The sequence below is a fragment of the Microtus ochrogaster genome, linkage group LG4 (assembly GCF_000317375.1).
Source record: "Microtus ochrogaster isolate Prairie Vole_2 linkage group LG4, MicOch1.0, whole genome shotgun sequence".
NCBI lineage: Eukaryota > Metazoa > Chordata > Mammalia > Rodentia > Cricetidae > Microtus > Microtus ochrogaster.
The window spans coordinates 60,602,141-60,617,584 of record NC_022030.1 but is presented as its reverse complement, the minus strand read 5'-3'; the positions used below and the strand labels follow the sequence as shown (position 1 = coordinate 60,617,584).

Sequence of the window (15,444 nt, the reverse complement as noted above, 5' to 3'; positions counted from 1 at the left end):
GGGGGAGGGCAAGTGTGTCGTGGTTCACAACTGAAGGTGCGGTGGGGGAGGGCAAGTGTGTCGTGGTTCACAACTGAAGGCGCGGTGGGGGAGGGCAAGTGTGTCGTGGTTCACAACTGAAGGTGGAGGTCACCTTTCAGGGGTTGATGATAAGCACCTTTGCCTACTAAGCCATGCCCTAAGGCCCAGTGGACACTGTGTGTGCCCTGCGTGGTGTCTCCCTTCTCTGTTTCTTGTTTCGTATTTGAGCTCCTCCCGAGGCTTTCCAAACAGGCCACTATGCCAACTACAGCTAGGAGTGACCTCACCGCCTTCCAGGCCTCATGGCTTTCGGTGTTGATTTTTTTTCCGAAGTGGGGTGCTAGCCAGAGCAGTCTTCCTCTGCTGAATCCTGCGGCAGTAAGTCTGCCTGTCTCCTGTGGCTCAGGGGCTTTTTATCTCACTGTCCATAGTGAAGAGGACAGAAGGGTGGAGGATACATGGTCTTTCCACGTATGAAATGTTGTTTTGTCATGTGAAGGAAGAACTATTAACATGCCCACAGCAGCTTGCCCTGCTGGCCTGCTGAGAGCGATAATAGAGACGGCCACAAGATGCTTCTCCCTCCCCGACCAACCGAGCAGGGCTCCTGAGGCCCCAGCTGCCCATCGCCTCCTGCTCATACTTGTCCTTGTTACTCACTAATCCTAAGTGAGGTCCTTTCTTCTGTAGCTTTATCTCCCAGACTGAGGTTCCCTTCCACAGAAACCATGTCAACATCACCTCTAACCCTAGGTACCAAGACAGGCTGCTGGCAGGATGAGGCTGTTCCAGGAGGACCTGAGAGTCCTTTCTCCCTGGGGACTGTGACTGACCACCTTGGAGGGGTTTTCCACAGCTGTCTTGCTGCTTGGGGTTTTGTATCTTTGCAGTGACCTCTGCCGCTTGCTTAGGAATGTGTCATTTCCCCTGTCACATTCAGCAGGTGGTAAGCAGACTTACCATGGCTTGACTTAAGATTTTTTTCCCCCCCCAATGATGCAGAAGTAGTTCCCACTGTGTAGGAACCACACTTTGGATTTTGAATCTGGACCCTTTGCAGGATTAGCAATTACTTCAACCTAGTCCCTCAAGCTCCAAGCATATCTCCAATCAGCCCTCGATCCCAGAGGAACAACCAACACTGTATAGCGTACCCCTTCGATAAACCCTGCAACCAAAAACAACACGGAAAGGAACGGGTAGCTTCCCCAAAATGCTCAAGCCCCCAATGCGACTGAATCCGCACCTTTACCAGTCGCCTCCCCCAGCCTCTTCTCTGGGACCCCAGCCCTGCCACACAGCCCCAGGCCTCAGCTGCTCTGCGTGACTCCTCCATGCCTTCAAAACCGATACCCCCCGGGTGACTCTTCCGCTACCCAGTTCAGCTGCCAGAACAAGACACAGCCTCTGCCCCTCTGGCCCATGGCTTCTGTGTGCTGATCCTGAGGAAACACACTCCCAGGTTTTCAGCCCTCCATAATGTTGGTCTCATCTTGGTCACCCCTAACTTTGCAGCTCCAGTTGCCACTTAACCATCTCAGCAAAGCGAGGGGTTTCACTTCAGTGATTCGGGTCCCTTGTCAATCACAGCTGAACCTCTAGCCTGCGCTCTCCAGAACCACAGTTTCTTATTTCGAAACATTAAATGGCCCCAATAGAGTCTTACTTCCCTCTGAAACTTCCCAAGCCAGGCCTCTCTCATCTGCCCTGCGCCTACGTCTCTCCTCTTGGTTCTTAGATCAGCTCACTGAGCTCTGAACACCCAGTGACTTTTCCAGGCAAAAGACGTCCCCAATCCTCCCCCAAATATATGGTCATGTCTGTCACAGCAATATTCCACGCCTGGTGCCAATTTCTGCCTTATTTAGGTTTCTACGAGTGCAATGAAACACTGTGACCAAAAGCAACTTGGGGAGGAAAGGGTTTGCTTCATCTTACAGCGTATAGACCCTCATTTAAGGAAGTCGGGCAGTAACCTGGAGGCAGGAACTGAGGTCTTGAAGAAATGCTGCTTTGGGGCTAGCTCCTCATGGCTGCTTTCCAAACAAGGACCCAGGGAGCCAGGACCATCAGCTCAGGGATGGCATACCCTACAGTAAGCTGAGGCCTTCACGTCAATCATCACTCAAGAAAAATCCTGTACAGGACAGTCTGCTGGGAGCGTTTCCTCACTGAGGTTTCCTCTCCTCAAGAGACTCTAACTTGAGTCAGGTTGACATAAAACGAGGCAGCATGGCTGATGTTTCACCCCTGTAGCCAAATCCTTGACAGAGCCAACTTGAAGGAGGAAGGTTTATTCTGCCTCAGGCTTTCAGAGGTTTCAGCCTGTGGTCGCTGGACAGTAGTGAGGCAGAATATGGCAGCAGGAACATATGGTAAACACAGCTACACAAGTCATGGCAGAAAGGAGGCTGAAGGAGATGCGGAGGAAAGGGCTAGGGACAAGCTCTAGCCCCTGAGGCTCTCCTTCCTTCAGAGTTCCTGTCACCTCCCAAGAGTCTATCAAACAGGATCCCATCACTGCCCCACCCCAGAGCCACACCTCGGTACCGCAGCACCGTTTCATCAGGACCTGCCACATCCAAACTCCAGCACCTTTGATCTCTATCATGTGACGTTTTCATGTTATGGTGTCCCCCATCTACAAAGCTACATGTCCCCTGCGCATCTAGGAGTGCTGTTTAGGAGGTCCCTTCTCTAACTCCTTCCGTATCTGTGGATGTTTGCCTTTCTTGGTCCCATATTATGAACTGGCATTTTTGCTTCCAGACAAAACGCTGCCTAGTATCCTAATGCTTTTTTCTCTGAAAAGTCACCTGATCAATTTTTGTTTGATGCATCCGCTCGTGTGAATGAGCATGCTCAGTCCGTCTCCTGTTTGACTAAAGTCAGAGAGGTTTTGTCTGTCTTGTGCCTGCTGTTGGCATCTTCAGAATTTTCTGTTTGTGGTTTCTGTTTCCCCTTTGACACAGAAAGCATTTGGAAAACAGTGTTTAAAACTCCTAGGGGCTTAGGCTTTGGGGATCCCAGATATTCATTACTGGTTTTATTGTACCCTGTTTGGGAGGGAGACAGTTCTGCCAGAGCCTCCCACTTAGAGTGACCTGGAGGTGACTTCTTACCCCTACACATTGACTTTTGTGAACAGCCATGAGCCCCTAGGAAGAACGCAGTGTGTTGATTCCAGTCCTTTAATTAAAACTCCCAGCCACTGGGACTCTTAAAAATTGTTTTCCAAATGCTTTCTATACCAAAGAGGAAATAGAAACCACAAACAGAAAATTCTGAAGATGCCAACAGCGGGCATAAGACAGACAGAACCTCCCCGAGCTCAGCCAAGCAGAAGACTGATGGAGCATGCTCACTCACACAAGCAGATAAGACATCCCTAGTGTTTCCTGTGTCCTTGTTCACTTCACTTGTCCAGGCGTGTGAGCTTTGGAGACCCCACACTTAGGAACCTCTCCATTCTTCCTGTCACTAAGCCTTGTGTGCAGGAGACAGATGGGGGCTTGTGTACATAAAGCCCCGCAGTCTCTGCAGCAGGGAGCGCAAAGCACCACCTCCTCTGCCCACACGTTGCTTGTGACATTTTACTTTTAATTGTGCGTGTTTTAGTCACAGCTCTCTAGAGGAGCAGAACAGATAGAATGAATAGATGTCATGAAAGGAGACTTCCAGACTGGCGTGTGCCTCGGGCGTTGGGTGGTGCAGCAACAGCTGGCTGCATTCTGGGAAAAAGTACCTGCTCGCTACTCAGTCCGCAAGACTGGAAGCCTCAACAGTCCCGGTCTGGTTCCAAAGGCCTGGGCCAGTCCCTGGAGAGCCCCTGATCTTCAGACCACATTGGACAGCCAAAGAACCTGGAGTCTATTGTCAGTGAGAGATGGAGGTAAGGCCGGAGGTGGCAGCAGAGTAGATGTGATCACCTGCAAGAAGAGAAGATAGGCCAGCAAGCAATGGCTTTTCCCCCGGATCTCTTTATATCTGGGTCACATCTGGAAGGCTTTTCTCTCCTCAAAAAAAAAAAATCCCTACACAGAGCTACCCAGAAACACTTCTCTTAGTTGATTCCAGATCCAACCAAGTTAATAACCAAGTTCCCTAAAGGACATCTGAGTTCACTTTCAAGTTTGCAGTTACCTGCACCAACTATATTCATGGAGTCTTCAGGGAGACACCTCCAGAATGACTGGAAAGCTGTCCTAATTAAACACTAACTACTGACTCCCCCTTCCTCCGTCTCCCAGCCACTGGCAGCCCCCCCCCCCCACTTTACTTTCCATCTCTCTGATTGTCTTAGTTAGGGTGTGTATTGCTGTGGAGGGACACCATGGCCATGGCAGCTCTTATAAAGAAAACATTTAACTGGAGTGGTTCACTCACAGTTCAGAGGGTTAGTCCATTTTCATTATGGCGGAACATGGCACCTGCAGGCGGATATGGGGCTGAAGAGGAGCTGAGAGTTCTACATCTTGATCTGAAGGCAACAGGAAGTGAACTGACGCTGGGCATAGCTTGAGCATAGAAGACCTCAAAGCCCACCCCCACAGTGACGCACTTCCTGCAACGAGGCCACACGTCCTGATAGCTCCACTCTCGATGAGCTTACGGGAGCCAATTGCATTCAAACTACTGCATTGATTTAACTACAGTGGTACCTTTGGTATAGAATCGTGTGGAATTTATCCTTCAGTGTACATCCTCAAGGCTCATCCAGATTATAGTAGGAGTCGAGTTTTCCTTCCTCTGGAAGGTCAAATAGAATTCCCCTGCATAGACATACCACATCCTGATAATCTCTCCATCCAAGGAAAGGCTGAGCAGCTTCTTGGTTCCTGCTAGCCATGCGGTGTGCAAACACTTCTTTCAGATCTCTTGGATGCTCACTCAGAATAGGGGGTGTTACATTACGTGGTAATTTTATCTTTGATCCTTTTAGGAGCTGCTGGGTTGTTTCCCACCACAGCCCTGCCACCCCACGCCTCTTGTCCACAACTTCCACCCTCCCCTCGTCCTCCAGCAATTGTTATCTTCTGATTTTCCGTTCCCAGCAGCCATCCTGAAGGCACCATTCATGACTCTCTGGGTGGAATTGCACTTTGTCAGGGACCATTTTGTGGTTTGTCACTTTTAAGTATTGCATTGCTGGAACATTCCACTGCCCATCTATGGGACATTCTGGAGTCCCTTGCTAGTGGCGGTGGCTCTTCTTCTTTGAATATTTTTAAAAATATTTTTTACACATTTTAAATTAAGATAGAATTATATCACTTTCCCCCTTTTTTTCCTTCCCCATTCCCTCCCATATCTTCCCCATCTCAAATTCATAGCCTTTTTTCTTCTTATTTTTGTTACATGTATGTGAGTTTACTGTCTATACATGTGAGCACAATTATATAAATACAACCTACAGAGTCCGATTTTGTTGTTTGCGTGTTTGTGGTTTGCATCAGATAACCAGTAAAGGGGTTCATCCTTGGGAGAGACTGATTCTCCCTCTCCCAGCAGTCTTTTGACCTGGGTAGCATCTGACTTCTTCAAGGATCCAGAGGACACAGCCCACCAACCTGGGTCTGGTAACCTTGGCTGACTGCATCCTATCTCCAAGGATCCTCATCAGGATGAAGGTAGCACAGGCTCACATTGCTGGGATAATTGTAAGGATTCTGAGGCCTCCATGCAGGACCATGTGGAACCTGGAGTTTAATATCTTTTTTTCTACTTTCCATTGTTTACTCCTTCTAGGGAATGCCCTGCCTTGTCCTTCCTCCCTCCCTCCCTTTCTCCTTCCTTCTTCCCTCCTTCTTTCCTTCCTTCCTCCCTCCCTCCTTTCCTTCCTTCCTAAGTTTCTTGACATGAGATAACATTTTTTTTTTACCCGACTTCATTCACAAGTTGATTATTTGTATATAGGGAGGCTACTGAATTTTTACATTGATTTCACTTCCTGGTGCTTTGCTACAAATATAGGTAAGATCTAAGATTTTTCTGGGGAATCCTCATGGTCTTTTACGTATAGGATTATGTCAGCTGAAAATAAAGATGCTTAGATCGCTCCCTTTTCTGTCTATATTTTTATCGCTTTCTCTTATCACTCTAGCTATGACCTCATATTGAACAAAAGCAGTAAGATGAACACTGCTCACAGGCATTTGGCTGCATGCATATACATGGCATGTGTATACACACAGAGACACAGAATAAAAAGGAGTGGGCATAGTCGCTTCATTCTGATGTTACAGGAGATGCCTTCAACTTCCCTGTCTACAGGTTGCTGTATACAGCCTTTATCTCCATTAGAGCTGTTCCTTCTTTTCCTAGTTTCCTCATGAAGCAGAGCTGAGCTTTCTCGAAGGCCTTTCCTCCATCTCCTGAGATGATTGGGTGATTTCTGTCCTTAAGTGTGTTTCTATGTTGTGTTATATGTATTGGTTTGCATATGCTGAACCAACCTTGCAGCCCTGAGTTAACTTGATTGTGGCATATAATCTTACTGTGTTCTTGAATTCTATACGCAGGGTTTTGGTTTATGAGGTCTTATTTTGGTTTGGTTTTTCAAGGCAGGGTTTCTCTGTCCTGAAACTTACTTTGTAAACCAGGCTGGCCTTGAACTCACAGAGATCCACCTACCTCTGCCTCCTGAATGCTGGGATTAAAAGCATGCACCACCATGCCCGGTATTTTATTGAGCATTTTCATGTTTATATGCATTAAGGAAGTTGGACTATAGTTTTATTTTATTTGGAAGCAGGGGCCACACTATGTAACCCTTGTTGGCCTGGGACTCACAAAAATCCATCTGCCTTTGCTTCCCAAGGGTGGGTCTAGAAGTGAGAACATACTGGTGGGGCTGCCCAGCAGGGATGCAAATACATACTGTCCAGTCTGAGCAGTTGTGTAGTTTCTGTGGTTTGTCTTGTTATTTATTTCTAGTTTTAGTCCACTGCTACCTAGTAAGACACTAGACATTCTCATCTCTGTTACGTTTGTTAAGACTTGCTCTGTGATCTCGAAGGTGGTCTCATCTAGACACAGTCCCTCAGGCTGCCAAGCTGTATATTTTACATCCTCTACTAGGTAGAAGATTCCAGACAGACTTCTTTTTAAAGTTGGGTTGCCAACACCGGTGTCAAATGATGAAAACCCTTGGTTCTCCTGGCACTGTGCAGGATGAGCCTTAGGGACGTCAGAGCCACCCACACAGACGGAAGATGCCCTGAAGACCCAGTACAGGGGGAGAACAATGCAGAGGGTTATTATTCTCTTGGCCTCATGCTCTCAGGACGTCCTTGCTCTCATCATCCCCAGCTCCTCTATGGCTGGTCTATCACTGAGGGTGAAGAGCAAGTGCTGTTTCTTGGTACCTGGGAACTGCTGGGCATCCCTGTGATGCGGCCATGGCCTTCATCTCCTGGGACTCTCCTGTAGTTCCAGGGCCTCTGGGGACAGAGGTTATCCTAGCCCCAGAGGTAACTGCTGTCTGAGAGGCCCTGAGCCCACATCTCCAAGGATTCGGAGGCAAGCACACTCCAGGATGGTGGCCAGCACCACCACTTCCTGATGCCCTAGACCTGTGGTAGCTTCTCTCTGTGTGTGATGCTGCTTATGCTCAGTTGGGGCATTTTCTGGTAGTAGAGAGGAGCAGAGCTGCGATAGGGGATTCTTCAGTTACTCACAGCCTAGGGGAGTGCCTGTCCTGACAGGCAGCTGGCGGAGCCCTATTGCTTCAGTCTGGGTTTCAGAAGACAGTGGTCCTCATTAATTACATTTGTCAGCACACATAATGTGCCTTTTGGCTCTAAAGGGTGAACTGAAAGCTTGGAGCAATTTTACCATTAACTATTGCTCGTCCTGTAAGAAAAGATTAGACTTCTAGATAATCATGACTCTTCTGACTACAACATGGAGTTGCTCTCCAGATCTGCCTGCAGAACTGCCCATGGCCACAGTCTGGATATGGGCTCTGTACTCTCTAAGGCGGGAAAGGATGAATCTAGAAAAAGGCTGATGGGGCTGGGCATAGCAGGTCCCCCTTTAACAGGTGAGAGGGTGTCTTAAGGAAAATGGGAGGAACAAGAGCCAGGCCAGGAAGACTCAGCTCTGCAGCCAGACCAGGGTGACACTAAAACTAACCAGGAGATCTTGGTCTTAAAGGCAAAAGGGTAGGGACTGGGGCATTTGGCAGGGAGTGTGGAGGGGACGTGGTTGGTCCTTTCAGTCCCCAGTCTCTTAGCACCCTCTTCCCTGTGGAACCGATTCTCCACAGGAGACATCACAGCCTCTCTGGACAACTGGATCTGTGTGCATCTCTTCATGCCCTGGCTCCTTCACAGGAGACTTGGGAACACCAGGTCTCAGTAGTAGATCTCCTCGATGCTTCCTCAAGCTTTGGGCAGCTGGACGAGGACAGCTTGGAGCATAAGAGTCCATGGGAGAAGGGGTCAAAATGAGGCACAAGCCAAGTCTGGATGCCCGGAGTCGCAAAGTATTGGGGACAAATGGAGAGATGATCCTTGACCCTCCCATGAGGCTGTGGGTTCTCATCCAGCCTCGGGAGCCTGCTGTGTACCTGGTACCTCACGTCTACCACAGGAGATCCTGGCGGGACAGGAGTAGCAAGTTACCCCTTCCCCCAGCCTCCCCTGACACTGTCATAACTATCGAGTGTGCACAGCTGGTTCAGAGGTCCCCATCTGCACTCACGTTACCCACGTGGCCTGGACATGCATACACTGAGCTGCTGCTGTTGCATGAGCTCACGTGGGTGCGGAGACTTGCTGGGGAGTGGGGGTGGGGTCTTGCTACCTTCGGAGCTTCCCCAGGCTCTGGGTGGGGGCCAGAGCTCTTCCGGCAGCCCCTCCCATGGCTCCTCACTAATGGAGGTCGCCTGTTGAAGGATGTGTGTTCAGTCTTCTCTGGAGTGCCTCCCAGGAGCCATTTCCATCTGTCAGTGTTTCCTTTGGGCAGGTCTCTACCCACGACCACGCCACGGCTTTTCCTAAAAGTCCCCAGCATCTCCCTTTGTTCTCAGGACTCTGGTGTGTCCCAGGACCTAGCCTCCTTCCTCACCAGTCCCCAGTTCGGAGCTGTGCCCATCTCTGTGCTAAGCCCACTGTCCAGGCACAACCTCCAGGCTCTCTTTCTGAGAAGCTGACCTCCCAGGGTCCCCTGCACTACCTGCCCTAGACGTTTTGATTGGTGATGCCTATGGGGAGGCTCAGGCCAGCAGGCACTAGTCTGGTGGTGGGTCCTCTTGCAGTGAGAGAAAGCCCAGGCCTGCAGATCTCTGCCACCGGGCCTCACACGGCTCCACACGCTGCTGTAGACAGGGCTCTTGTGTGTTCTTGGGTTTTTATTTTTAATTGAACATAGGGCTTCCTCTTCATTGCTTTGACCACACTGTCAAGAGACGTGGTCCAGGGGCTCTTGTCGCCATACGTGGAGGGCTCCTGTGCCCAGATCACTTCCCAGGGAATTTATTGTATGCTCTTCTGCCCTGTTCTGTGCCACCCTGCCCACATTTCAGAAATATTGGCCCTAACCATGCTGGGCATCCTAGGTTCAGGTAGTCCTGTGCCAGCCCTTTTTCCTAGACTATGGTGGGACAAGCAAGTGAATGTAGGGATTGCTTTCTAGGGGATGCTCCCGTTTCTGCTGTGTGGCTGGGCTCCGCAACTCCTCCCACCCCCATGAATAGATCATGTTGCCTGGGGTCAGTCTGTCTTTGTGAGGGAGCTGTTGGCTCTGTTGCCTGTGGCCAGGACTCTTTCTCTTCCTGTTTCCCTCCCAACTTGAAACCCCTGACCCTCTGTGAGCTGATCCATGCATCTGCCGTGTCCAGGGCCACCTAGTCCAGGTCTGGGCTGGCAGAGGTCAGATCTGTATCCATGGAACTCACCCTTCCATCTGCCCACCCTGTAATGGAATGTCCCCCTCCTGGCAGCCCTGTAGACGGCACCCTCCAATCCCTTTGTCCTCTGCCCCCCTCTTCCTTACTTGCCCCTCATGATAGCCTCAAAGGGCAGGCCTTACTCTTTGGCTGTACTCCAAGCTCCCCTAGGATCTCATCTCAAGCCAGGCGGCACCAGGGCCACACCTTGGTCTGTGGGAGCCAGTGTGCTCCACCACTGCACTGCTGAAATGTCATCTCGCATCTGCTAGGAGGCCTTGGTTTTCCCATCACTAAATGGACACAGTAATACCGCTCTTCAGCATGGAAGCGTAGAAGAATGTGAGGGACCCAACAGTTTAGAAAGTCCAACACTGGTCCCTCTGTGCTCTCTGGATCCTTCAGGTCCTGGGTCTCCACCCTCTCCAGGCCATGTTCCCAAGTCTGGGACCTCCAGCTGCCCACCCGTGGGCTCAGTTCTTGGGTCACCCATTGCTGCAGTGGCCTTCTTGGTTCCTAGGGCAGTGAGGAACAACTTGATGTTCTCCTGAGATGGGTTACTAATGAGATGAGGCTTTCCCTCATCCCACATCTCTCTGGTGAGGACCAACGAGGATCCCACAGGACCCTAGGCAGTCCTGAATCCCTCTGAGTCCCTTCCAGGGATAGGAAATGACCAGACTGGTGAATGGAGCTGGTCCTATTGAAGAAGATGACCAGCCTGGTCTGGGAGAAAGAAGGCTAGCGGGATAGCAGTCAGACTCTGAGCAAAGGTTTTAAGGACTGCACTCCCAGCTTCCCCTCAAAGAGGCTGAGAATGGGCTTTCCATCCAAAGAGACCTGACAGATGTGAGGGTAGCAGCCAAGGGACGATACCCTCTCCCTGAGCCCACATCCACCATGGTCATCGGTATTGAGCTCTGAGGAAGGAGGTCGCCTTTGAGTTTGTGCAATTGGAGCTTGGGGAGTCATTTTTGATCTTATGTTTTCATCAGACTAAAGAGGGAAGGCATTGTTCATATTGCAGTTTGACAGCTTGGTTTATGATTGGCAAACACCCAGGCACAAGGAGTGTGCCCAGGGACTGGGGTCGTGTGGTGCCAGGACCCTCTTCTGCGGTCCCCCCCTGGGGCAGCAATGATTCCTCCCCTCATGTTTGGGGCACTACCTGACTGAGGTCAACCATCATTGGATTTGGAAGTTGGCAGGTCTGGGTTTAGTCCCTGCAAGCTGTGCCTGCTGCCTGGGTTTCCATGGCTATGCAGGTGTTAGGAGAAACATGCTAGGGGATGAAACAGCGCGAGGCCAATGCCTGGTGCCAAGGCCTAGGGTAAACGTGGAGAAAATGGAGTTCATCACAGTAGCAGAAAGTGCATGCAAGGGTGTCATGGGTCCCACTGTCGGTAGGTGGAGCCTTCACAAATCCGCCGCGTGACAAAGGAAAGAGTCCATTAGAAGCCTTGGGCACGGTGGTAGTTTGAGTTATCAACCTGACATGACAAAATTACCTGTGAAGAGAGTCTCTTTTTCTTCTACATTTGGTTGACCTGTGGGCATGTCTGTGGGTGGTTGCCTTAAGTTAGTTGATGCAGGATGACTCATCCCACCGTGGGCAGCACCATTCCCTAAGCAAAGGGTCCTGCACTGCGTTAGAGCAGAGGAACTGAGCAGAGGACCAGCTAGTGAACATGCATGTGTTCACTTCTGTCTGCTCTTGCCTCTGGATGTGATGTGACCATCTGTGTAAAGCACAGCGTCTGCTCTGTGAGCCAGGAACCAAGCTGGAGACTTAAACACACACACACACACACACACATACACACACACACACACATACACACACACACACAGATACATGAGGACACGCGGACACGGGTCATCCTTGATACGAGAATGCCAACTTTATTGTGCTCAGGGGAAGCTTTTATAGGGCTCTTTAACTGATGGCCATGCTCCAGCTCTCGGGATCTTTCAGCAGGCCTCACCAGAACCCACTGCCCTGCCATCTGGGTCTCATGCTCAGAGTAGCTGCAGGCACAGGAAAACAAGTTGTTTTGCTCAGTTCACTCCAGCAGGCCAAGGGTCAAGTCAAGGGGCCAGGGATCTGCAGCTCCCAGCACATCTGTGCTAAGGTCCTTCCTCCCTGCGTTGCTTTTGTTAGAGTATTTTATCACACCAAAATGAATCCAGGACGGGTGCTCTGTCCTAGTTACATGGCACAGGTTTCTGGTGCTCGTGGTCCCTGGGATGGGCTCACCATGGGAGGGATGCATGGCAGAGGCTGTTTACCAGGAAGGAGACCCAGTAGGTAACAACCCCTCCATGGTCTTTTGCAGCTCACCATGTCTTCATGGTCACTGCCTGCCGAAATCCTGACTATGGCACCTTCATCCACAACTTATGCTTCAGCCGCTTCCAGAAGAACATGGACGCCATTGGGAAGACTCTGTGGTGTGACTGGGAAAAGACCATAGAGTGAGTCCTGTCGGGAGAGGAGGAGGCTGGGAGGCAAGCCCTCTCCTTTATAGTAGGGTGTCAGGACACTGGTCTAGGGGAAAGCCAGCATCTAAAGGGACAGGATTGAGGGCAAAGGGAGTACCAGTCATTGGTGGGTGGACGTGAGCTTAAAGGTGGCAGGGCTGGGTCCTCCATTGCTGTCCAGGTATCCATGGGTACCAGGAGGGCAGGAGTTGGAGGGTTCAGATTAGATAACCATAGCAACCAGGTGCAGGAACCTGGGGCAGTTGAGCCCCACTCAATGCTAGAACCCTGAGTGACTGTCTTGTGACAGAAGCCAGGCCTCCCTGATAGCTCTTTCATCCTGTTGTCATGCCAGACTTGTCCTTACTATCTCTCTGTCCAGCCCACTTTGTTCTGGGTTCAGAACCTTTGCCCTGTCAGATCCAACTTTTCATCCCAAAGGCCCTTCTTCCAACTACCGTGTTTGCTCCCCGGCTCTCACATTCCAGGCACCCCAAGGCAGGCTTGGAGGTTCTCCCTGGCAGGGCCTTTCCATCAGCAAGAACAAAGATCAAAGCTTGGAGTGTCCACAATGCATTTTCTAGGCTTTGTTTCTACTTTATTGTGTACGGTTGGGAACATCTTGGGACTCTGGTAGGTAAGTAGGTAAATGTAGGTGTGGGGTGTGTGTGTGTGTGTGTGTGTGTGTGTGTGTGTGTGTATGTGTGTGTTCTACCAGCTCCATCTGGAATTAGAGTTTTACAGAACCCAGGTCTAGAAGCTCCGCCCTCAGACAATAAGTGTTCAAGAGACAAATATTAGAGATGAAAAGAGCCCTTGACTCACAGCCACAGAACAGAAGAAAAGGGTCAGTTTTTCTAGTGCAGGGAGTCAGGGCAGGAATGTCAACAAAGAAACTGATAAGAGTCAGGGAGTGGGTACTCATGTCTTTTCTGGGAATTGACAACACTCTTCTAGAAACTCTGGTGCTACTGCTGCTGCTGCTGCTGCCATCACCACACCCGCCTCCTCCTCCTCTTCCTCCTCTTCCACCTCTTCCTCTTCCTTCTTTCTAGTTTCTGGTCAGAGAGGCTGGTACGTGTCTTTAGCCTCAAAAAGAAAATCAGCATCCTGGCAAATCTAGGTCAAGTTCATTCTGTACTACAGCCTGAACAAAACGCTTTTCAAACAATCCACATACCAACCACATACAGAGCTAAGCGGAATGTGACCATTTAGCTTGAGGCAGCAAAGGAGAAAGACGCGATATGAAGGCAGAGACACCAGCCTCCTCCCCGGACCCAGACCCTTCGCATCTACAAGTCATGGGAAGTCTGTGTTGTCCGCAGAAGCCCCTCAGGTCCCTGGGAAGCAGTTACAACCACACAGCAGAGCGGTTGTCTGCAGCTGAGCTCACAGGAACCCAGCTCTAGGGCCTCTAAACCATGCAGCCTAGTCAACTACAAGCTAGTGAAACCAGAGATCTGTCTAGACGTTTCTCTGGTGGCACAAGGAAGAGATTCATGATGAATGGACTGTGACCCAGCTGTGACAGGCAGCCTGGTGTCGGAATGGATGCTGAGGCTGTCTGAGGCCATTCCACAGAACAGGGTTTTCCTCCATCACCAGGACAGTACATAGTAGGTATGTAGTCTCGGTGTTCTGTGATAACAGGAAACTCTCTTCAGTGCCCGGGAGAAAAGAGAGGGAGTCCTGGGGGGGGGAGCAGGTTTCATGGAGGGGAAGAGGAGGGGGACAGGAAGTTTCCCTTCGGACAATCTCTGAGAGCAAAGAGGGAGCCAGTGTCATTCAGAAAGAGAAAGCTTGCAGATGTCTCCAGAGGCACAGGCCTCAACTGGGCTTCTGCTGGAGGCCAGACAGGCCCTGTGGGATGATAAGGCCCTCGTGTGAGCTGAGCTCCAGAGTCTCCCTGGTAGAGGAAGACTGGAGAGCGTGGGGTGTGGAGCACAGGTTCATGAGGTGGGACCCACTTTCCCTTGTGAACCTGGGTTCAGACTTATCTCACCCCTCGGGCCCTCCCTGCCCTGCAGAGGCTCCTTTCCTCTTACTGAGGACAGTGCTCTTGCCCCCCCCCCGTTTGGACAGAGCCTTTGTCTTCTTCCCTGTGAGTCTATGGTTCTCCCCAGCAGAGTCTATGGTTCTTGCACACTTGCTAAAGACAGTCTTTACCTTGGAATCAAGAATGGAAAAACTAGTTCTTTGTGGTTGCTGTGACAAAAATAATCAGATGAAAAGCAACGTAGGGGAGAAAGGGGCTTACTGGGCTTACAGTTCCAGGTTACAGCGATCAGTGTAGGAAGTTGAAGCAGGAACTTCACATCCTAGTCACATCCACCGTCAGAGCAGAGAGAAACGAATGCATGCACGCTCGCTTGCTAGCTTGCTTGTGCTCAGCTCCGTTTCCCACTCTTATACAGTTCGGGATCTCCTGCCTAGGGAGTGATGCCACCCACAGAGGGCTGGGTCTTCTTACATCCATTAGCAATCCAGAGAATTCTCCCCCACAGGCCAACCTGATCTGGACCATGCCTCAGTTATGACTCTGTCTCCAGATGTCTACAATCATGGCGCAAAACTAAGGTTTGAGTTGTGCACCAGTCCTCCATCTCCTGCCAGAGCCCAGGATGGGGAGTCGTCCTCAGCTCAAATGGGCTATATAAACTCAAGCCCTTCCACTCAGGACACAAGTGTCCAGAGGCCCAAGGCAAGCACCACAGGGTGTGGTGGTGGGGGGCCACTCAGGGACTTTATCCATCATCTTATTACTATGCCCTTCTGGGCTGCTTGGAGACATCTGGCCTCCTCTTCTAAACCGAGGAATGAATCAGGAGTTGGAGAAGAAGGGACAGGTTGTTAAAATCGAAACAGCCTGTTCTTGGGCCTAATTGGCTTCCTGCCTCAGCTGAGCAGTTTGTATTTAAACGAAAGTTGCATTTATTACGACCCAGGGAAGACACAGGAGGGCCCTGAGGAAAAACACTCACTCCCTACCCCACATAGATCAGTGATTGCTCATAGTGCAGACTGCCTGCACGGGGAATCCTGGCAGA

The 15,444-nt window shown here is 50.5% G+C and overlaps 1 protein-coding gene across 1 annotated transcript in view; it reads left to right on the top strand.

The window, feature by feature from the left end:
* Positions 1 to 15,444, top strand: part of Ramp1 (receptor activity modifying protein 1) — a 48,453-nt gene that overhangs the window by 4,405 nt on the left and 28,604 nt on the right. The window contains exon 2 of the mRNA XM_005361693.2: positions 12,250 to 12,388. Coding sequence (XP_005361750.1) covers positions 12,250 to 12,388 — 139 coding nt within the window. The remainder of the gene's footprint in view (positions 1 to 12,249; positions 12,389 to 15,444) is intronic.